General features: G+C 50.7%; 1 protein-coding gene across 3 annotated transcripts in view; it reads left to right on the plus strand.

Moving 5' to 3' along the window:
- PER1 (period circadian regulator 1) overlaps window positions 1-20330 on the plus strand; it is a 32311-nt gene that overhangs the window by 2362 nt on the left and 9619 nt on the right. The window contains exons 2-17 of one of the 3 annotated variants that reach the window (XM_058179651.1): window positions 3466-3879; window positions 4699-4797; window positions 5765-5919; window positions 7227-7348; window positions 9375-9576; window positions 10916-10961; window positions 11311-11453; window positions 13403-13481; window positions 14571-14677; window positions 15218-15371; window positions 15876-15984; window positions 16948-17073; window positions 17385-17493; window positions 17983-18139; window positions 19072-19199; window positions 19645-19854. In XM_058179651.1, the coding sequence (XP_058035634.1) occupies window positions 3662-3879; window positions 4699-4797; window positions 5765-5919; window positions 7227-7348; window positions 9375-9576; window positions 10916-10961; window positions 11311-11453; window positions 13403-13481; window positions 14571-14677; window positions 15218-15371; window positions 15876-15984; window positions 16948-17073; window positions 17385-17493; window positions 17983-18139; window positions 19072-19199; window positions 19645-19854 (2164 nt within the window). In that variant the 5' untranslated portion in view covers window positions 3466-3661. Of the gene's footprint in view, window positions 1-3465; window positions 3880-4698; window positions 4798-5764; window positions 5920-7226; window positions 7349-9374; window positions 9577-10859; window positions 10962-11310; window positions 11454-13402; window positions 13482-14570; window positions 14678-15217; window positions 15372-15875; window positions 15985-16947; window positions 17074-17384; window positions 17494-17982; window positions 18140-19071; window positions 19200-19644; window positions 19855-20330 lie in introns of those variants that run through there. The other 2 variants (XM_058179652.1, XM_058179653.1) reach the window with 2 other exon arrangements.

Below are 20330 nucleotides of genomic sequence, written 5' to 3' on the forward strand. Positions count from 1 at the left end.
AATTTATAATCCTTCTCTCTCACATAACCTGACTTCTTCCATTAAAATCAAAAACAACTGTCCTTCATTCAAAGGCAATCTGAAATTTCTTAATCTGATATCTATTGGGTTGGTTGGTTTTGAACTCTTGCTTATTTGAGGCCAGGGCTGGATGGGGGTGGACTAGAAGACCTCGAAGAACCCTTCCTGCTCCAGGATTTTTATAGAAGGGCGAGATTGGCTTGGGAAGGATTGTTTTGCGGGGGGTGGGGGGGGTGGGGAGGAGGAAACGGGGTGTTGGTTTTATTTGGTCCTGCCTTGGGTCCAAGGGGCGGGCGGGGTGGACTAGATGACCTCGAAGGGCCCTTCCTGCCCTAGGATTTTGTAGAAGGGTGAGATTGGCTTGGGAAGGATTGTTTTGCGGGGGAAACGGGTGTTGGTTTTGGACCGCCTTACTTGGTCCTGCCTTGGGGTGGTGGGGTGGACTAGATGACCTCGAAGGGTCCTTCCTGCCCTAGGATTCCGTGGAAGGGTGAGATTGGCATGGGAAGGACCGGGGGTGGGGGAGAGGGAGAGAAGGAAACGGGGGTGTTGGTTTTGGACTGGCTTATTTGCCCTGCCTTGGTGCAAAGGGTGGTGGGGTGGACTAGATGACCTCGAAGGGCCCTTCCTGCCCTAGGATTCTATGGAAGGGCGAGCCTGGCGTGGGAAGGAGTTGGGGTGGGTGGGTGGGTAGGAAATGGGGTGCTGGTTTTGGACCCGCTTTTTTGTCCTGCCTTGGGGCAAGGGGTGGACTAGACGACCTCGAAGGACTCTTTGTGCCGTAGGATTCTATGTAAGGGCAAGGCTGGTGTGACTGGGGGGGGGGGGAGTCGATCTGAGGGGTATTTTGGGGTGTCTCTGGATGAGTTTTCCCCTCCCCCCTCCCCCCATCAAAGCCTGCCTCTTAAAGTAGGGTTTTTTTTTTGTTAAATTTCCAATCTGGGTCACTTTGAAGAGGGAGGATGGACTTCCATTCCCAGGATCCCCCAGGCAGATCCCCACCAAGAGGATTCTGGGAGTTTGAAGTCCACCTTTCTGAAAAGTTTGCTGAGAAAGGGAGTCTGGCTCACTTTTCCCATAGAGGGGTGGGGCTGACACCCCCCCAACCCCCCCAACCCCCGAAAAAAAACCCTTTTCCCTCTTCTCCCCGAAAAAAACCCTTTGCCCAGTTGGCAAAGTTTTTTTATTGATCGTAACTCCTCGTAACTCCTTGCGATCGAATCAGAGAGGCAAGGCGCAAGCTTTCAAATCGAGCCTTTGGTTCTTGGAATCCCCCACATTTTGGGGGGGGGAGGGTGGCCCAGCACCCCAAAACACAACTTCTTCTTCTTGTTGTGGTTGTGGGTTGTTGTAAAAATACAAAATGGTTTCTTTCAACCGGGCTGCCTTTTATAGAATTTCCTGTTCTGAAGAAAAGAGAAAAAAAAAAAAGTACGAAGGGCTCGATGTAACCTCTTTGTAGCTTGGCTGCGAGTTGACGGCTGTGACCGCCTACACGTATCGCTAGGCGTGGTGTTTTTAATTTTTTTTTTTCCTCCCGGCCCGGTGCCCTTCGGGACGCTGGTACTACAGGGCCCATGCTCCCCAGCTGCGGGACAGCTTGGGAACGCCGGAGTGGGTGGGAGGAGGATGGTTTTAACGGCCCCTTTTTTTGCGGGCTTCGGGCAGCTTTTGCAAAGATTTGCTGGTGTTTCGACAGCTGGTGGCTTCAAAAGAGGCAGGAAAAAGGTAGTTCCTTTGTGAGTTGGCAGTGTGTTTGTGTGTTTGTGTGTTTTGGCTGGGAAGAGGGCCCGGCTTGTTTGCAGTGCTAATGACTAGGTTGGATGCGAGTCTGTCTTCAAAAACCGGCTTTTGTTTCGTAATTCTTCACAGTCCTTTCCCAATGACGGTGGTTTTGCAATGGAAGTTTGATTCAGCTTCCGCAATTGAAAGATACGGGGACTTCAACTCCCAGAATTCCCCAGCTAGCTGAGCTCAGCTGGTTGGGGAATTCTGGGAATTCAACTCCACATTCTCCTTGTTGACAATCATGGCTTAAGTCCCAAAGAAGGAACGTAGATTGAACTCAGCCCCTTACAACTTTGTTTTAACAATGTTTCAAAGTTTTGACCGACTCGGGAAAAGTGACTTATGACCCTGTCCTCGGAGTTATGACCGACCACCAATCCTCCCCAAATTTGTGTACTGGCTCCCATTTTTAATGGTTTGCAGAAGTTTTGCGGTCGGCTCGAGCCAACCTTCCTGGCTACCCTCCAATGAGCAAAATCAATTTGGGGAGGGGGTGGATTCACTTAATGGCCACACAATTCGCTTAACGACCACGCCGCTTGCTTAACGACCGCCGGGAACATGGTCGTAAAATGGGGTTGTAAGTCGGAGATCACCTAGCAAAATCAACTGGGCAGGCCAGATTCGCTTAACGGCCATGTGATTCACTTAAAAGACCACAGTCCACAATAAAAATGGTTGTAAAATTGGAGCCTGAGCACACGATGGCTCAGTTAGCGACCCAAATTCCAATCCCGGTCATAGTTGTAAGTCGAGGAAGCCGGATTTCCTTAACCATCACACGATTAACGACCGCCGGGAACATGGTCGTAAAATGGGGTTGTAAGTCGGAGATCACCTAGCAAAATCAACTGGGCAGGCCAGATTCGCTTAACGGCCATGTGATTCACTTAAAAGACCACAGTCCACAATAAAAATGGTTGTAAAATTGGAGCCTGAGCACACGATGGCTCAGTTAGCGACCCAAATTCCAATCCCGGTCATAGTTGTAAGTCGAGGAAGCCGGATTTCCTTAACCATCACACGATTCGCGTAACGACCGCACGACTTGCCTAACGAGCGGGGTAATAATGCTCACAAAATTGGAGTCCAGTCACCTGACCGCTCACTTCAGTGACTAAAATTACAGTCCCATCGACGGTCATAAATGGAGGACCGCCGGTATCTTTGCAATCCTTGCATCAGGCGGAGAGGCAAGAAAACTCTTCGTTAGATCAAAACCGGAGATCAGCCCGTTAGTTTTAAACTTGGGGGTGGTGGATTACGGGATGAGATCCTGGAGTTTGGAATCTTATCATCAGCTCCTTGGAAACGAGTTTTATTTTGCTTAGTAAGAACGGAGAAAAGCAAACGGAAGTTTTCATAAAAGTACAGTGCCGGCTAGGGGATGCTGGGAGTTGAAGTCCGCCCATCTTCAAAGTTTCCCAAAATGGCGACCAGGTTTTAGCAGCATTGCAAATGGAGGGGTTCTAATAGGGCTCACCTTTGACCTCGGCAACGGAAGGCACCCCCGTTGGTCGGGGATTCGGTTAGGGGGAAAGGGCACCAAGCGGTGATCTTTCGGCACAAAGTTTATATTTTTTTTTTGATATGATTTATTCTCACTTTGTGGATTTATTTATTATTTATTTATTTTTTACGTCTTCCCTTTTGTAGGCCTTCCGTGCGAAATGAGTGCCCCTGAGTGAGGCCGTTTGCCCCCCCCCCCACGCGCACACTCCGCCTACGAAGAAGGAGGTTCCGATTTCACCGGCGAAGCTCCCCTCTCTCTCTTGCTGCCCCCCCGGGATTTATAGCGTTTAGCGCCCTGTTATTTCTTCCGAAGCCAAGGCTACATATTCCACAAGCAGGCATGAGCGCCGGTTGTGAATCCAGTGGCAGCTCTGGCGCCCCCCGCAGGACACGGACGCCTCGTGGGAGTGACGCCCAGGGCCAGGCCACCGACGATATGGACGTTAACAGCAACGGCTCCAGCGGCAATGAATCGCACGGCGATTCGCACAGCAGTTCGCACAGCAGCGGCAACGGGAAGGATTCGGCTCTCCTGGAGACCACAGAGAGCAACAAGAGGTAGGGAGACGAGTCCGTCCTCGGCTTACGACCGGAATGCATTCCCGTCGCTAAGCAAGACGGGTCTGAAGTGAGTCGTGTCTGATTTTACAGCCTTGGGTTGGTTGTTTTTTTTTTTTGCCACGGTGGTTAAGTGAATTCCGGAGGTCATTAAGTGAATCCTGAAGGTCATTAAGCGAATCGTGTGGTCGTTAAGTGAACCCAGCTTCCTCCCTTGATGGAAGCTGGCTGGGAATGTCATAAATGTGGGGGGGAGGGGGGGGTCATGTGACCGCAGGACACCGCCACGAATTTTAACATGCCCGCATTTTAATCACGTGACTGGGGAATGCCACAACGGTCATAAGTGTGAGGACGTCGTTAAGTCACTTTTTTCCAGTGCCTGTTGTAAGCTTGAATGGTCACTCAGTGACGGGTTGTAAGTTTGAGGACTACCTGTAAAGCCTTGGCCATCAGAAGGTCAACAGGGTCATCCCAGAATTGGATGGTACAGGTAGTCCTCAACTTCTGACGATTTGGTTAGCCACCGTTTCAAGTTACGGCGGCGCTGGGAAAAGGCGACTTAACAAACGGTCCCTGCGCGTGACCGGTGATCGCGACTTTCCCAGCCTGCGTCCGACAAGCGAAGTCAATGGAGGATATCCGGATTCACTTAACGACTGCGTGACTTGCTTAACGACCCTGGCAAAATAATTAGCCGTAAAATCAGGCACAGACGTGTGTGACGGCTCGTTTAAACAACTGCCTTGCTTAGCAACGGAAAGTTTTGCTTCCAGTTGCCGCAAGTCGAGGACTTAACCTGTCCCCATCTCTCCCCAGCTCCAATTCGCAGAGCCCGTCCCCTCCCAGCAGCTCCATCGCCTACAGCCTTTTGAGTGCCAGCTCAGAGCAGGATAATCCCTCCACCAGCGGCTGCAGGTAAGCTGGGACGGCCAGGTGAGGCCTCCCCAGGTGTGCAGAACACACCTGTGTGCCAGACAGTTCTGGCAGGAATGTTTAGCAGGGGGGGAGAGAGCAAAGAAATCTGAATTTTACCAAGGAAGTACAGAAGAATATTTACAATTATGACTCTTTACGATCGGTTGGACTTCCGCTCCCAGAATTCCTGAGCCGGCGTGGCCAGCTGAGGAATTCTGGGAGTTGAAGCCCAGAGATCATATAGGGGCCATAGCTACCTAAATCCCTGGTATAGGAGACTGTAAAGATAACAGGAAATTGGGGAAAGGATGGGCAAAAGGACATGACCACCCTTTGACCAGGATTAGAAGGGTGTCTTCCTGCCTTGAGCGGGGAAGGGATGGCCTAGAAGACCTCTAGGGTCCCATCCAACTCTTAGGATTGTATGTTAAATGACGAGATAGTATCACAGCAGCGTGAAAGGAAAGAGCAAAAGGGATACTTACTGCAAACCTACTGGGTCGAGATTTATTATTTTTGTTTTTAGTTCATTTAGCAATAAAGTGTCAAAGCGACTTTTGGTGCCTTAGTATAGACAATTAAGATAGAAATATTAACATTAAAAAATTAACGACAAAAATAGAGCTAATCCTCGGTTTAGCCGTGGTGCGATGGCCTAGAGGCAGAGCTCTCGCCTCACAATCAGGAGGCTGTGAGTTCGATCCTAGGCAGAGGCCGATATTTCTCTCTCTCTGGGCCACACTGAGAATATATCTGCAGAACAAAACTCCTCATTGGCGGCACGAAAGGCCTCCGGCCAGTAAAACACTCCCGCTCCATTCAGTTACCCAGACTCCACCTTGCAAAGGATTATGGGGTCGTTAAATGAAGATGATGATGTTTGTGTGACACAGAGAAACATCACCGTCTTAGTTGGGGTGTAGTAGATGACCATCTTCTCCTTCTTTGCCTCCCCCCCCCCTTGCAGCAGTGAGCAGTCGGCCCGCGTGAAGACGCAGAAGGAGCTGATGAAAGCCCTCAAAGAGATGAAGATCCGTCTGCCCTCCGAGAAGCGCAGCAAGGGGAAGTCGGGCACGCTGGCCACCCTCCAGTATGCCCTCTCCTGCGTGAAGCAGGTCCAAGGTGGGTCCTTTGCCGCGGACGGGCGCAGCGGGCAACGACGGTTTGACCGGCTGCTTTAGAAAGAATGCCTTGTGTATAGATATTTTTCTCCTTGCAAGGAGCAAAAAGTTTCAAAGTCTGGTTTTCAACCAGGGCTGCTGTACGATGTCGGGACTTCAGTTCCCAGAATTCCCAGGGAGTTGAAGTCCACACTGTTTTAAAGCAGGCTGGCTGAGGAATTCTGGGAGTTGAAGTTCATACTTCTTAAAGCATTCTGGCTGGGGAATTCTGGGAGTTGAAGTCCACCCATTTTAAAGCAGGCTGGCTGGGGAATTCTGGGAGTTGAAGTTCAATCTTCTTAAAGCAGGCTGGCTGGGGAATTCTGGGAGTTGAAGTCCACCCATTTTAAAGCAGGCTGGCTGAGGAATTCTGGGAGGTGGGAGGAATTCTGGGAGTTGAAGTCCACCCATTTTAAAGCAGGCTGGCTGGGGAATTCTGGGAGTTGAAGTTCAAACTTCTTAAAGCAGGCTGGCTGGGGAATTCTGGGAGTTGAAGTCCACCCATCTTAAAGCAGGCTGGCTGGGGAATTCTGGGAGTTGAAGTTCAAACTTCTTAAAGCATTCTGGCTGGGGAATTCTGGGAGTTGAAATCCACCCCTTAAAGCAGGCTGGCTGAAGAATTCTGGGAGGTGGGAGGAATTCTGGGAGTTGAAGTTGAAGTCCACCCATCTTAAACCAGGCTGTTTGGAGAATTCTGGGAGTCGAAGTCCACCCATCTTAAATCAAACTGACCAGGGAATTCTGGGAGTTGAAGTCCACCCATCTTAAATCAAACTGACTAGGGAATTCTGGGAGTTGAAGTCTACCCATCTTAAACCAGGCTGTTTGGAGAATTCTGGGAGTCGAAGTCCACCCATCTTAAATCAAAGTGACCAGGGAATTCTGGGAGTTGAAGTCCACCCATTTTAAAGCATTCTGTCCGGGGAATTCTGGGACTTGGAAGTCTGTCCATCTCCCAAGTGGCCTTCCTTGAGAAACACGGCTCCGAGGAGCGGCCTAGTGACTTGCAAGGGGGAACGGTCAGCTTTTCCTGAACGAGCCACAACCTCACCCCACGAGGGCCTTGCGTCGGGCTGCATCCCAAGGGGCTCCCCAGTATGGAGGATGGGTTATTTTCTCCTGGGAAAACGGAGGGCCAGGCTGCCCTCTGCTGCAGAACCCAGGCCCCAGACGAAGGTCGGATAGCGAGATGGGGCGGCCTATAAATTCAAATTAATCAATCCAGATTCTCACGCTGATCTACTCTTCCTATTCTTCCCGGCCGTTTAGCGAGCCAGGATTATTATCAGCAATGGAGCATTGACGACAGCCAGACCTGCAGCCTGGATATATCCACCTACACAATTGAGGAACTGGAGAAGATCACGTCTGAATACACCCTCAAAAACCTTGTGAGTTTGCTTTCCTTCCCCGAGTACAGGCAGTCCTCGCTTAGTGACGGTTTGCAATGAGTTTGCAGCGGTCCCGAAAAGCACGACCCCCCGTTGCAGGGTGGTGGCGCGAGGACAAACATTCGGACTCTCGGGGCAAACGTGATTCCTATTTATGACGGTTGCATAAAACGTGATCCCCTTGACAAGCCAAGTTGGTGGGGAAGCCAGATTCCCTTAACGTCCGTGGCGATTCCCTTAACAATCGCAAGAAGAAAAAAAAAGGGGGGGGTACAATCGGGAATCCTTCACTTCACGACATGTCCCTTAGTGACTAGAAGTTCTGGTCCTCATTTTGGCCGTAAGTCAAGGACCCTCTGAGGCAGGGGTCTCCAACCTTGGTCACTTTAAGACTTGTGGACTTCAATTCTGGGTTTGCTGGCTGAGGGACTCTGGGAGTTGAAGTCCACAAGTCTTAAAGGGACCAAGGTTGGAGACCCCTGCTCTGACGTAAACATCATCTAAATTCTCTTTAAACAGCATTGCTCATTCCGACCATATTCCGTCTACCACGCCATCATCTTTCATGAAAGTTTGTGTTGGTGGGCACAACGAAAGTTGTGGGTCCAAAACTGAGGGAGGATGCTGTTGGGTCAGTCTAGATATCCCCCCCCCCCAGTTCGTCCCAGGCACAACATGGAAGGATTTGAGGGCAACTCTTGAGATTATTATTATTATTATTTATTCAATTTTTATACCGCCCTTCTCCCGAAGGACTCAGGGCGGTGTACAGCCAAGGTAAAAACAAAACAGTACAATATACAATTAAAATACGAATTAAAAAACTTATTATAAAATTGGCCTAAAAACTTTAAAATATATAAAATTAAAAAACATGGGGTTTGAGGCTGATGGGTCTGGTTTCGTGGCCTCTAAATATGCAGGACTCCAGACCCATCCTCCCCAACCATCCTTAAGACTCTGCCAGGAACTGTTCAACCTGAAGGCCCCACTCCTATGTTTCTGGGTCCAGAATTATCTTCTAGGGCAGGGGTCTCCGGACTTGGTCACATTACGAATTGTGGACTTTCAACTCCCAGAATTCCCCAGCTGGCTCTTCCCCCCCCCCCCCCGCTCACTTTGCTGAAGTCTCGATATATTACGCTTAACTGCATACCCACCATCTATTAAGAAAGTTTCCGTACGTGGCTGGCTGAGGAATTCTGGGAGTTGAAGTCCACCTGTCTTTAAAAAGTGGCCAAGGTCGGAGACTCCTGATTTAAGACTTGTGGACTTCAACATCCAGAATTCCCCAGCCAGCTCTGTTTTTTTCACTTTGCTGAAGTCAAGATATATTACACTTACTGCAAACCCACCATCTATGAAGAAGAAATAATAATAATAATAATAATAATAATAATAATAATAATAATAATAATAATAATAATAATAATAATAATAATAATAATAATAATAATAATAATTTAATTTGTATACTGCCCTTCTCCCGAAGGACTCAGGGCGGTGCACAGCCAAAATAAAATACAAAGAGAACAATACATATAATATTAAGAACATCCCTTAAAAAACTTATTCAATTGGCCAAAATTTTTTAAAATACAATAACACCCTACAAAAATTTACAAAAATTTAAAACCCATAAAAGCAAATTAAAATTTTAAAATCAAGCCAGTCCAGCTAGTTACCCTACGTGGCTGGCTGGGGAATTCTGGGAGTTGAAGTCCACGGGACTTAAAGTGGCCCAGGTTGGAGAACCCTGATTTAAGACTTGTGGATTTCAACATCCAGAATTCCCCAGCCAGCTCTGTTTTTTTTTTCACTTTGCTGAAGTCAAGATATATTACGTTTACTTGCATACCCACCATCTATGAAGAAAGATACTCTACGTGGTTGGCTGGGGAATTCTGGGAGTTGAAGTCCGCAAGTCGTAAAGTTGACCCAAGGTTGGAGGCCCCCGTTTTAGGGAGCGTCTTCCATACCTCAACCCCCTTTCCTGTTTTCTTCTGGTTTGCCAAAAAAAAAATAGGACACCTTCACAGTCGCCGTGTCCTTTACTACGGGGAAAATCCTCTACATCTCCGACCAGGCGGCCTTCATTCTGCGTTGCAAGAAAGAGGTCTTCAAGGGGGCAAAGTTTGCCGAGTTTTTGGCCCCCCAAGACGTCAGCATCTTCTACGGATCCACAGCACCGTACCACCTGCCCTCCTGGGGCGCCTGCCCCTCTGCCAGTAAGTAGGCGATCGCTCTCGAGCTTGTGACGGGGGGCATGGGGAGGCTCGTGAAGTCCACCCGTCTTTGAACCGTTGCTATGGAGACAGGCCTGTCCACTGATGGTATCCAAGACCTCTAGGAGAGTTGGACTTAGTGGTTAAGGCACCAGGTTAGGAAGGAAGAAACTGGGAGTTCTAGTTCCATTATTAGCCATGAAAGGTGTTTTTGGTTGACTTTCGGCAATCACCAGGAGATGGTGAGTTCTAGTTCCACCTTAGGCACGAAAGCCAGTTGGTTGACTTTTGGCCAATCACCAGGAGACAGAGAGTTCTAGTACCACCTTAGGCATAAGTCAGCTGGGTGACTATGGGCCAATCACCAGGAGACAGTGAATTCTAGTCCCACTTTAAGCATGAAAGGTGACTGGGTGACTTTGGGCCAATCACCAGGAGACAGTGAGTTCTAGTCCTGCCTTATGCATGAAAAGCAACTAGGTGACTTTTGGCCAATCACCAGGAGACAAAGAGTTCTAGTCCCACCTTAAGCATGAAAGGTGACTGGGTGACTTTGGGCCAATCACCAGGAGACAGTGAGTTCTAGTCCTGCCTTATGCATGAAAAGCAACTAGGTGACTTTTGGCCAATCACCAGGAGACAGAGAGTTCTAGTACCACCTTAGGCATAAGTCAGCTGGGTGACTATGGGCCAATCACCAGGAGACAGAGAGTTCTAGTACCACCTTAGGCACGAAAGCCAGCTAGCCCAATCGCTCTCTTTTAGCCCAACCTACCACACAGGGTTGTTGTAGGAAAAAATAGGAGGAAGCTATATTTTGACTTATTAAAATAATAGGTCGTCCTCCCTTTAACAACAGTTTCGTTTAACGACCGTGCAGAGTTAACAACGGCATTGAAAAAAAGTGTTTTATGACCGTTTTTCACACTTCACGACCGTTGGGGCATTCCCCATGGTCTTGTGATCCAAATTCAGCCACCAGCTTCACTTAACGGCCTGTCCTGCTAACGTTAACAGCTGCAGCGAGAAAGGTCATAAAACAGGGCAAAAGCCACTTAAAGTCTGCCTTAATTAGCCGCAGAAATGTTGCCCTCCATCATGGTCATAATTCGAGGACTATCGGTAATGAAGGCAATGTTGTTGTTTTTTAAAAAATGTTTTAAAACCTCAGTTGCTTTGCATGTTTGAAGCTCTTTTTGCCTTTAAAACGGCGAGTCGGACAAGACTGGAGGCCCGAGCGAGGAATTCAGAAAAAAAGCCTCAAATTTTTTTTTCCAATTCCTCAGGCCAAAGGCTGTTGACCGCCGGCCGCAATTTTCTTTCTCCTTTTCTCCAACTGCAGCCGCCATGGATTACACCCAAGAGAAATCCGTCTTCTGCCGCATCAGGTGAGTTGCGTCCAGTCCCGGGGCAGGACTGGAACTCGGCTCTTTTAAGGCCGAAAATTCCTCCCTCCCCCATTCCATCTCTTGCATCCAAAACCCTGCCTGGCTTTTAAAAACGCTTCGTTCACGGTCCGGCTAACTGGATGAAAAAGACGTAGAAAGATCTCCCAGAATCCCCCTGGGGGAGGGAGATCCCTGTGGGGGATGGAGGAGAGCCCTCCCCCCCCCCCAGGAGGTGGGAGGAAAGATGGCGGAGGGGCTGGACAACACTCCCCCCCCCTCCCTCTCTTGCTCTGCCGCTCGTCCTGGTCTCCTTTGGCCTTTGGTCTTATTGCAGGCGTTTGTTTCTCAGCGGAGCCCACTCGGGAGGACGGGAGCTGTGCTACTACCCTTTCCGGCTCACCCCTTACCTGACCAAGGTGCGGGACTCGAACAGTGCCGAGGGGCAGCCCTGCTGCCTGCTCATCGCCGAGCGCATCCATTCGGGCTACGAAGGTAAGAGCCTGGGGGGTTGTGTGTGTGTCTTCTTTGGGCAGCCCTGAGGGATAGCAGAAGAAACGTGCCCACCGTTCGGACTTCCTAACAGGGGTGGCGTTGGTAGTCTGGTCTCAGGGATGGTCTGGCTGGGCGCTTTCTTCTTTTCCTGGGAAATCCCATTTTTACTCTTTGGGAGCAGCGCCTCCGGATCTTACGAGAAGCAGTCGGGTGTCAGATCTTGGTAGAATCTTTTAAGAGGCTTTGCCCGGTTTTGAAACTTTTAAATCAGCTGGGTTTTTTAATATACATACATGCATATATATATGTATATGTATATGTATGTCTTTGGTTATTTGGGTTTTCTCCCGCGTAGAATTGGAAGTGTCTTGGCGACGTTTCGACAAAGTCTCATTCGTCATCTTCAGGCTTCAGCTTCGTGCTTCTGGGAGCACGAAGCTGAAGCCTGAAGATGACGAATGAGATTTTGTCGAAACGTCACCAAGACACTTCCAATTCTACGCGGGAGAAAACCCAAATAACCAGACCTACGTGTGTGTGTGTGTGTATGTAGGTCTTTGGTTATATATATATATAATTTGGCTGGTTTTCAATTTTGAACTGCTTTCCTGTGGTTTTTATTTTTTTTTAACTGCCTGTAAGCCTCCCTGAGGTGCCTTATGGGAGAGATGGATGGCGTATAGAAAGAAGGAGGTGGGGAACAAACAGGAAGGAAGGATAAAGGGAGGGAGGAGGGAAGGAGGGAAGGAAAGAAAAATAGGATGGTAATGAGAGGGTGGGAGGAAGGAAACAAGGAAGGAAGGAGAAGGGGAGCAGGGGAGGGAGGAAAAGAGGAAGTGAGCGAAGAAAGACAAGGAAGAACGAGGGGAGAATGGGGAGGGAGGAATAGAGGAAGGAAGGAAAAGGGAATGAGCAAAGAAAGAGAAGAATAGGAGGGAGGAGAGGAAGGAAGGAAAAGAGGGAATGAGCAAAGAAAGAGAAGAATAGGGAGGAGAGGAAGGAAGGAAAAGGGGATGAGCAAAGAAAGAGAAGGAAGGAGAATGGGAGGGAGGAGAGGAAGGAAGAAAAAGGGAGTGAATGAAGAAGGAAGGAGAAGGAGAGAAGGGAGGGAGGAAAAGAAGGAGTGAGCAAAGAAAGGAAGGAGGAGGAGGGGGTGGGAGGGAGAAAAGAGGAAGGAAGGAAAAGAGGAAATGAGCAAAGAAAGAGAAGGCGAATGGGAGGGAGGAAAAGAGGAAGGAAGGAAAAGAGGGAATGAGTGAAGAAAGACGGAAGGAAGGAGAAGGAGAATGGGAGGGGGGAAAAGAGGAGGGAAAAGGGAATGAGCAAAGAAAGGGAAGGAAGGAAGGAGAAGGGGAGGGAGGAGAGGAAAAAAGAAAAGGAGTGAGTGAAGAAGGAAGGAGAAGGGGAGAGAGAGTGGGAGGGAGGAAAAGAAGGAGTGAGCAAAGAAAGAGAAGGAAGGAGGGGAGAATGGGAGAACGGGAGGGAGGAAAAGAGGACGGAAGGAAGGAAAAGAAGGAATGAGCAAAGAAAGGAGGAGAATGGGAGGGAGGAAAAGAGGACGGAAGGAAAAGAGGGGAATGAGTGAAGAAAGAAGGAAGATAGGAGAAGGAGGGAGGAAAAAAAGAGGGACTGAGCAAAGAAAGAGAAGGAGAACGGGAGGGAGGGAGGAGAGGAAGGAAGAAAAAGGGAGTGAGTGAAGAAAGGAGGAAGGAAGACAAAAAAAGACAACAAAAAAAGCAATTTTCCAGTTGGGTAGGATAAGACAAAGGCGCGCCTTTTTTTTCAGGAGCAAAACTCTCAAAAAAGACTTTTGCAAATGAAAATGGGGAAATTGGCACATTTTTGTACCTGGTTCGGAGGATGGGTGTGTGTGATTGTGTGTTTGTGTGTGTGTGGCTGGAGCGAATTGTCTTCATTTGTGCCTTCGGGTTTTTTTTCCCCACTTCCAGCCCCCAGAATTCCTCCCAATAAACGCATCTTCACCACCAGACACACCCCCAACTGCTTGTTTCAGGACGTGGATGAGCGGTAAGGACTCGGTTGTGTGTGTGTGTGTCCTGGTAGTGGCGGTCGGGGATCCTTGGGGTCAGACTGGGGTCCCTGATTTATTTTATTTATTTATTTATTTATTTATTTACATTTCTATCCCGCCCTTCTCCGAAGACTCAGGGCGGCTTACATTGTGTAAGGCAATATAGTCTCATCCTATTTGTATATATATATATATATATTATTTTATTTTATTTTATTTACATTTATATCCCGTCCTTCTCCGAAGACTCAGGGCGGCTTACATTGTGTAAGGCAATAGTCTTCATCCTATTTGTATATTTATATACAAAGTCAACTTTATTGTGTGTCCCCCCCCCCCCGAACAATCTGGGTCCTCATTTTACCTACCTTGTAAAGGATGGAAGGCTGAGTCAACCTTGGGCCTGGTGGGACTCGAACCTGCAGTAATTGTAGGCTGCTGTGTTTTAATAACAGGCTATCTTACAGCCTGAGCCACACCGCGGCCCTGATCCAAGTCGCCTGATAGAAAAGGAGGAGTTTTCCTTGGGGGAGGGTCTCCCTTCGCTACTTTTAGGATTTAAAGAGCCCTCAAATTATGAATGCTCGCTTATTACTTTGGTCTAGTGCAGGAGTCGGCAACCTTAAACCCTCAAAGAGCCACAAATGTCCTAACCGGAAGGCCCCCCCCCGCCCCACCGCCCGTTCAATTCTGGAGCCGCCCGGAAAACCCGCCACTTGCCATAGAGTCTCCTCCTGGCATGCCCTGCGTATCTCACCCCCCTCCCCCCACTGGAAGCTCCTCTCAAAATTGGGGTGCCGATCAGCAACGGAGCCGCAGCAGAGGGAGGAAAGAGCCGCATGCGGCTCCAGAGCCGCAGGTTGCTGTCTAGTGGTTAAGGGATCAGACAAAAAAAACCAGGAGACCGCGAGTTCTAGTCCCCGCCCCCCCCATAGGCATTAAAAGCCAGCTGGGTGACTTTGGGCCCATCACCAGGAGACCGGGAGTTCTAGTTCCGCCGTAGGCATGAAAGCCATCTGGGTGAATTTGGGCCAATGACTCGCATACCGACCAGCCGTCCTGACAGTTGCCTCTTCTCTCGTCAGAGCTGCCCCCCTGCTTGGCTACCTCCCCCAAGACTTGGTTGGGACCCCTGTCCTTTTCTACTTGCACCCTGAGGACCGGCCTCTTATGCTGGCCATACACAAGAAAAGTAAGTATGAGATGAACCAGCGCGGTGAACGAGGCGGGTATTTTAATTTTAATATTTAATTACAGACAGTCCTTGGCTTAACAACAGTTTGTTTAGCAACTGTTCAGAGTTAGAGAATGATCCTGAGGGAAAAAAAATAAAAATTGACTTATGACCGGTCCTCGCATTTATGACCGGTTCCTCGCAATTAAAACCATCGCGCCATCCCCGCAGTCAATCGGGTCACCAGTCACAACGGGGGGCAACTTTTGGCGGCCCTTTATCACCTCCCCTAGCCAGCAAAATGATAAAGGAAGATAAAGGGATTCGCTTAACGACCGGCTTGATTCACTGCAGCGATTTGCTTAACGACCATGGCCAAAAAAAGAAAGGTTAGAAGTTCAGGCGTGATTCACTCAGCGACCACCTTGGTGGGTCTGCAGTGGAAATTCCGGATGCAGTGAAGGGTTGTAATTTGAGGACGAGGCGTACTAGGTAAATGAAAGGAAGTTCAGCGTAGCTCTCTCTCTCTCTCTCTCTCCCCCCACCCCCCTTTTCCAGTCTTGCAATACGCCGGGCAGCCGTTCGACCACTCGCCTATCCGCTTCTGCGCCCGCAACGGCGAATACGTCACCATTGACACCAGCTGGTCCAGCTTCGTCAACCCCTGGAGTCGCAAAGTCTCGTTTATCATGGGCAGGCACAAAGTGCGGACGTAAGTGCGAAACCCGCTCGCGCGGGAGTTTGGATGAGGCGGGGGGGGAGGCAGTAATCTCTTCGCCAGGGCGCGGGAAGGGCAGGGATCCGCCTCCGGGAGAGCGGGAGGAGCTTCGCTGGGGAGGGGAGATGAGAGGGCGGAGCATATCGTGTGGGGTGGGGTTACTTGGCCTCCAAGATGGGGGTCAGAGAAGGTCGTCTGGATGGCCAGACCAAGCTCGGCCTGGTTGAAGACGGGTGGACTTCAACTCCCAGGATTCCCCAGCCAAGCGTTGCGTACCGATTGGGGAATTCTGGGAGTTGAAGTCCACCCGTCTTGATGCTGGATGGGGGAGCAAGGACAGAGGGAGGGGCAGACGGGATGGAGAGGAAAGGAGGAGGGGGGGGGCTGGACACGGGCCCAACAGCCAAACAGGAAGCGGAAGTGGGTGGGGCTTCCGGAGGGGGTGGGTGCCCGAGATGGGCTCCTTCTCATCTCCCCTCTTTTCTTTGTTGACCTCAGGGGTCCCCTCAACGAGGATGTCTTCACCGCCCCCAAAGTCTTGAAGTCCAAGGCTCTGGATGTGGACATTCAGGAGCTTTCCGAGCAGATTCACCGGCTGCTGCTGCAGGTAAGTCCTCCCTTTCCCCTTCCCCTTCCCTCCCCTTCTTCTGTCCTTCCCTCCCTCCCTTCCTGTCTTTCTCTTTCTCTCTCTCTTTCCTCCTCCCTCCACTCCTTCCTTCTCTCCCTTCCTCCCTCCCTCCTTTCTTCCTTTCTCTTCTGTTCCTTTATTTCCTTCTTCCCTTCCTCTCTTTCCTCCCTCCCTCCATTCCTTCTTTCCTCTCTTTCTCTCCCTCTCTCTTCCTTCTCTCCCTCCCTCCTTCCTTCCTTTCTTCCTTCCTCTTCTGCTCCTTTTCCTTCCTTCCTTCCTTCCTTCCTCTCTCTCTATTTTCTCTTTCTTCTCTCTCTCCTCCTCCACTCCTTCCTTCTTTCTCTCCCACCCTCCTTCCTTCCCTTCTTCCTTCCTCTGTTCCTTTTCCTTCCTTCCTTCCTCACTCTCTTTTTTTCCTCTCTATTTTTCTCTTTCTTTCTCTCTCTCTTTCCTCCTCCCTCCACTCCTTCTCTCCCTCCCTTCCTCCTTCCTTCCTCTTCTGTTTCTCCTTTCTTTCTCTCTCTCTTTCTCTTTCTCTCTCTCTCTTACTTCCCTCCCTCCCTTCTTCCTTCCTTCCTCTTCTGTTTCTCCCTTCTTTCTCTTCTCTCTCTCTTCCTCCTCCCTCCACTCCTTCTCTCCTCCTTCCTTCCTCTTCTGTTTCTCCTTTCTTTCTCTTTCTCTTTCTCTCTCTCTCTTACTTCCCTCCCTCCCTTCTTCCTTCCTTCCTCTTCTGTTTCTCCTTTCTTTCTCTTTCTCTTTCTCTCTCTCTTTCCTCCTCCCTCCACTCCTTCTCTCCCTCCCTTCCTCCTTCCTTCCTCTTCTGTTTCTCCTTTTTTTCTCTCTCTCTTACTTCCCTCCCTCCCTCCCTCCTTTCCTTCCTTCCCTCTCTCCCTTTTCTCCCTTCCCCTCCGGCTCTAACCCTGCTCCTGTCTCCCTGGGCAGCCTGTGCACAGCAGTGGAGCCCTGGGCCTTTGCAGCAACTCGGCCTCCCACGAGCAGTTCATGAGCATCGCCTCTTCCAGCGACAGCAACGGCTTCCCTGCAGAGGAAGCCCAGGCTCTCCGGCCGGTAAGCGCAGGGAGGTCAGGGCGGATCTTATCTCTGGGCAGCGGGAGCTCTGCCTCGGGGGGGGCTTTGTCTCCCGGGAACCCGAAAGTGGCCCCTCTTAGTCCTAGCCTCCCTCCGCCCAACGCGGGGCACTCCAGAAAGAGCCCATCCTGGGGGCGGCGGTCAAGGGAGGTTTCCCGCGAAATATAGAACGCGGTTGAGGGCTGCCGGACGGAGGTGGGGTGAGGGGGACGCCTAGCCTTTCCCAATGGAGGGGAGACTCGGGGGGGGGATGGGGGACTGTTCTGACTCCGCCTCCTTCTGGATCCCAGATGACCTTCCAGGAGATCTGCAAGGATGTCCATATGGTCAAGAACCAGGGCCAGCAGGTCTTCATCGAGTCCCGGGTCAAGCCACTGCCCATCAAGCCGCCTCGGCCAGGTAAAGAGAGGGCCATTAATCTCCTCCTTCTCCTCCTCCATCTCTCCTTCTTGCCCTTTTCTCTCTTCTCCAGTTTCACCTTCACTGCTCCTCTTCCTTCTTCTCTTCCTCCTCCCCCTCCTCCTTCTTGCCCTTTTCTTCTCCTTCTTTACTATTCCCCTCTTCCTCCATCCCTTCTTCTCTTCCCCCTCCTCACCTTGCCTTTTTTTCTCCTGCTTCACCATCCCTTCTTCTTCTTCCCTTCTTCCTCCTCGTCCCCCTCCTCCATTCCTCCTCCTCCTCCTCTTCCTCCTCCTCCTTCCCCTTTTCTTTCTTCTCCTCTTGCTTCACCATCCCTTCTTCTTTCCCCTTTCCTTTCTCCTCTCCCCCCATTGTACACACAAACTCATGAGCCACTGCGGTGCCTTCATCCTGGTCATTTTTTTTTTGTGTGCAAAAGCCTCTTCCCGTCCCTGCTCAAGGTTGCTCTTCCTCCCTGCCTTTTGCTAGCTCTGGATCCACCCGTCAGTCACACCGGGCGATCCAAGGAGGCCTTGAGGGACGTGAAGAAGAGGTCGCACAAGGCGACCATCTCCGAGGACTCTCTGCGGAAGGAGCCTTCCAACTACTCCTATCAGCAGATCAACTGCCTGGATGGAATTATCCGGTAAGAGTTTAGCCTGTCCTCTCCTTTTGGGCAGGGCGTTTTGCTGTCAATCTTTTGGAAATCTCCCTGAGATTCTTTTTCCCACCATCCACCTGCTCCTACCTATCCCTGGACCTAGCCAGGTGCTCAATTTCTGTCCGCCCCTTTGACAAAAAGGACAGCCCAGCTCCGAGTTCTCCACTTCTCCAAACAAGAAAGTTTCATCTGACTCGTTGAGCAATTTGTGCAGGAGAAAGTGTCCCAGGGTGGGGATGGAGTCAAAGAAGGAATCAGCCTAGAGTCCATACATAGCCACAAGCGAGCTAAGTCCAACCTCCCTTGAATTCCTCTGGACCCTTAGCTAAACCCCTAGCAGGTGCTAACCATTAATTGAGAAGGTTCCGGCACATAGGCTTTTAGCAATAAATCAATTTAGTTGGAAGATTCCTGTGTAAAGGCTATTGGCAATAAAGCAATTTAGTTAGAAGTTTCCTGTGCGCAGGTTTTCAGCAATCAGTCAGTTTAGTTAGAACAGGAGTCCGTAACCGTAAACCTCAAAAGAGCCACAAAAGTCCTAACCAGAAGCCCCCTGTTTAATTTTGGAGCCAACTGGAAAACCTGCCCCTTGCCATACAGTCTCCTCCTGGTAGGCCCTGCTCACTCCCCTCCCCCACCGGAAGCTCCTCTCAAAATTGTGGTGCCGACCAGCAACAGGGAGCTGCAGCAGACGGATGAAAGAGCCACATGCGGCTCTGGAGCCGCAGGTTGCTGACTCCTGAGTTAGAAGATTCCTGTGCGGAGGCAATAAACTAGTTAAGTTAGAAGATTCCTGCGCGCAGAGGCTTTCAGCAATAAAGCAGTTTAATTGGTCCGTCACGTGTGCACCTAGTTCTTCTGCACCTGACACTTTGCTGCCTTTTCAAATCTCTCCGCCCCCCCTTCCCTCCCTACAGATATTTGGAAAGCTGCAACATCCCCAGCCGGGTGAAACGCAAGTGCGGTTCCTCCTCCTATACCACCTCTTCCAATTCGGACGACGACAAGCAGAAAGTGCGCCAACAGGTGGCCGCGCAGAGCAAAGGTGAGTCTCCTTCCTTCCTCGCCTCCCTTCCCTTCCCCAACAACCTCCGCAGTTCCTCTCTCCCCCCCTCTCCCCCATTTGCCATTCCGGGCTTCTCTGTAATCTGGCTCAGGAACCCTGAAAGCTTCGTCCCCCTCTCTTCCCCCCCCCCCCCCCCGCTGCTACTCTTTCTTATTCCTTCGTACGTGGTTTTACTGCCCCTCCTGCCTGGAGTCCTCGGAACTGACTGGCGACCTCTTCAGAAGAGGGGTTGACAGAGTTCCCCATGGTCTCCCCATGGTACTTTTTTGGGGGGGGCGCTCTTTCCGTCTGCCTCGACCGATGTTTTGGCATCTCCAGGTCTCTCTGTCCGTCTGTCCTGTTGTTCGACACGTCTCAGGAGCCCTGGGACTCCCCCCTCTCCCCCCCTTGCCTCGAGTTCTAATCCAGCCCTCTCTTTGGACAGATGTGCCCGAGGAGAGGCTACCAGCCACAGGGAGCCAGCCCGAGAGGGAAGAAACCGGGGCGGCGGCATGTGCCGCCGCCGTGGTGGGAGGCCCTCTCGCTCCGCTGGCCTTGCCTACTAGCAAAGCTGAGAGCGTGGTGTCGGTGACCAGTCAGTGCAGCTTCAGCAGTACCATCGTCCACGTGGGAGACAAGAAGCCCCCGGAGTCGGGTAGGGGAGGTGGTCCACCCACCTTTTTTGAGAACATCCAGGCCGGGGTGGGTGGGTGGGGGGATGGAGGGTGGGGTGGGGGGATGACGACGACGCGGCAGCCGGGAGGGGAGTCCGAAGAAGGGAGACGTGCGGGGAAGGTGTAGGGATGTAGCTTGATGGAGGTAGAGGTGTGTGGGCGGGGAGGACGCAGCTTGATGGAGGACGGGGGGCAGGTCTTCGTGAGAAATGGGGGCATTTTGTGCCCTCCTCTCCCACCGGCCACATTGGGCCCTTTGGATTTCCCTGTCCGGCCCGCGGGAGGTAAATTAGGAACCAAACGTTCAATAATTACCATGTTTCCCCGAAAATAAGCCCTCCCTTGAAAATAAGCCCTCCCTGAAAATATTTAGCCGCGTGCGCAGCCGGTCCCCGCCATTTCCTCTGGTTAGGGTTAGGGGGACAGAGCTGGAAACCAGGTAAGACGGCAAGAGGAG

Source organism: Ahaetulla prasina, chromosome 4 (genome assembly GCF_028640845.1).
Source record: "Ahaetulla prasina isolate Xishuangbanna chromosome 4, ASM2864084v1, whole genome shotgun sequence".
Lineage (NCBI taxonomy): Eukaryota > Metazoa > Chordata > Lepidosauria > Squamata > Colubridae > Ahaetulla > Ahaetulla prasina.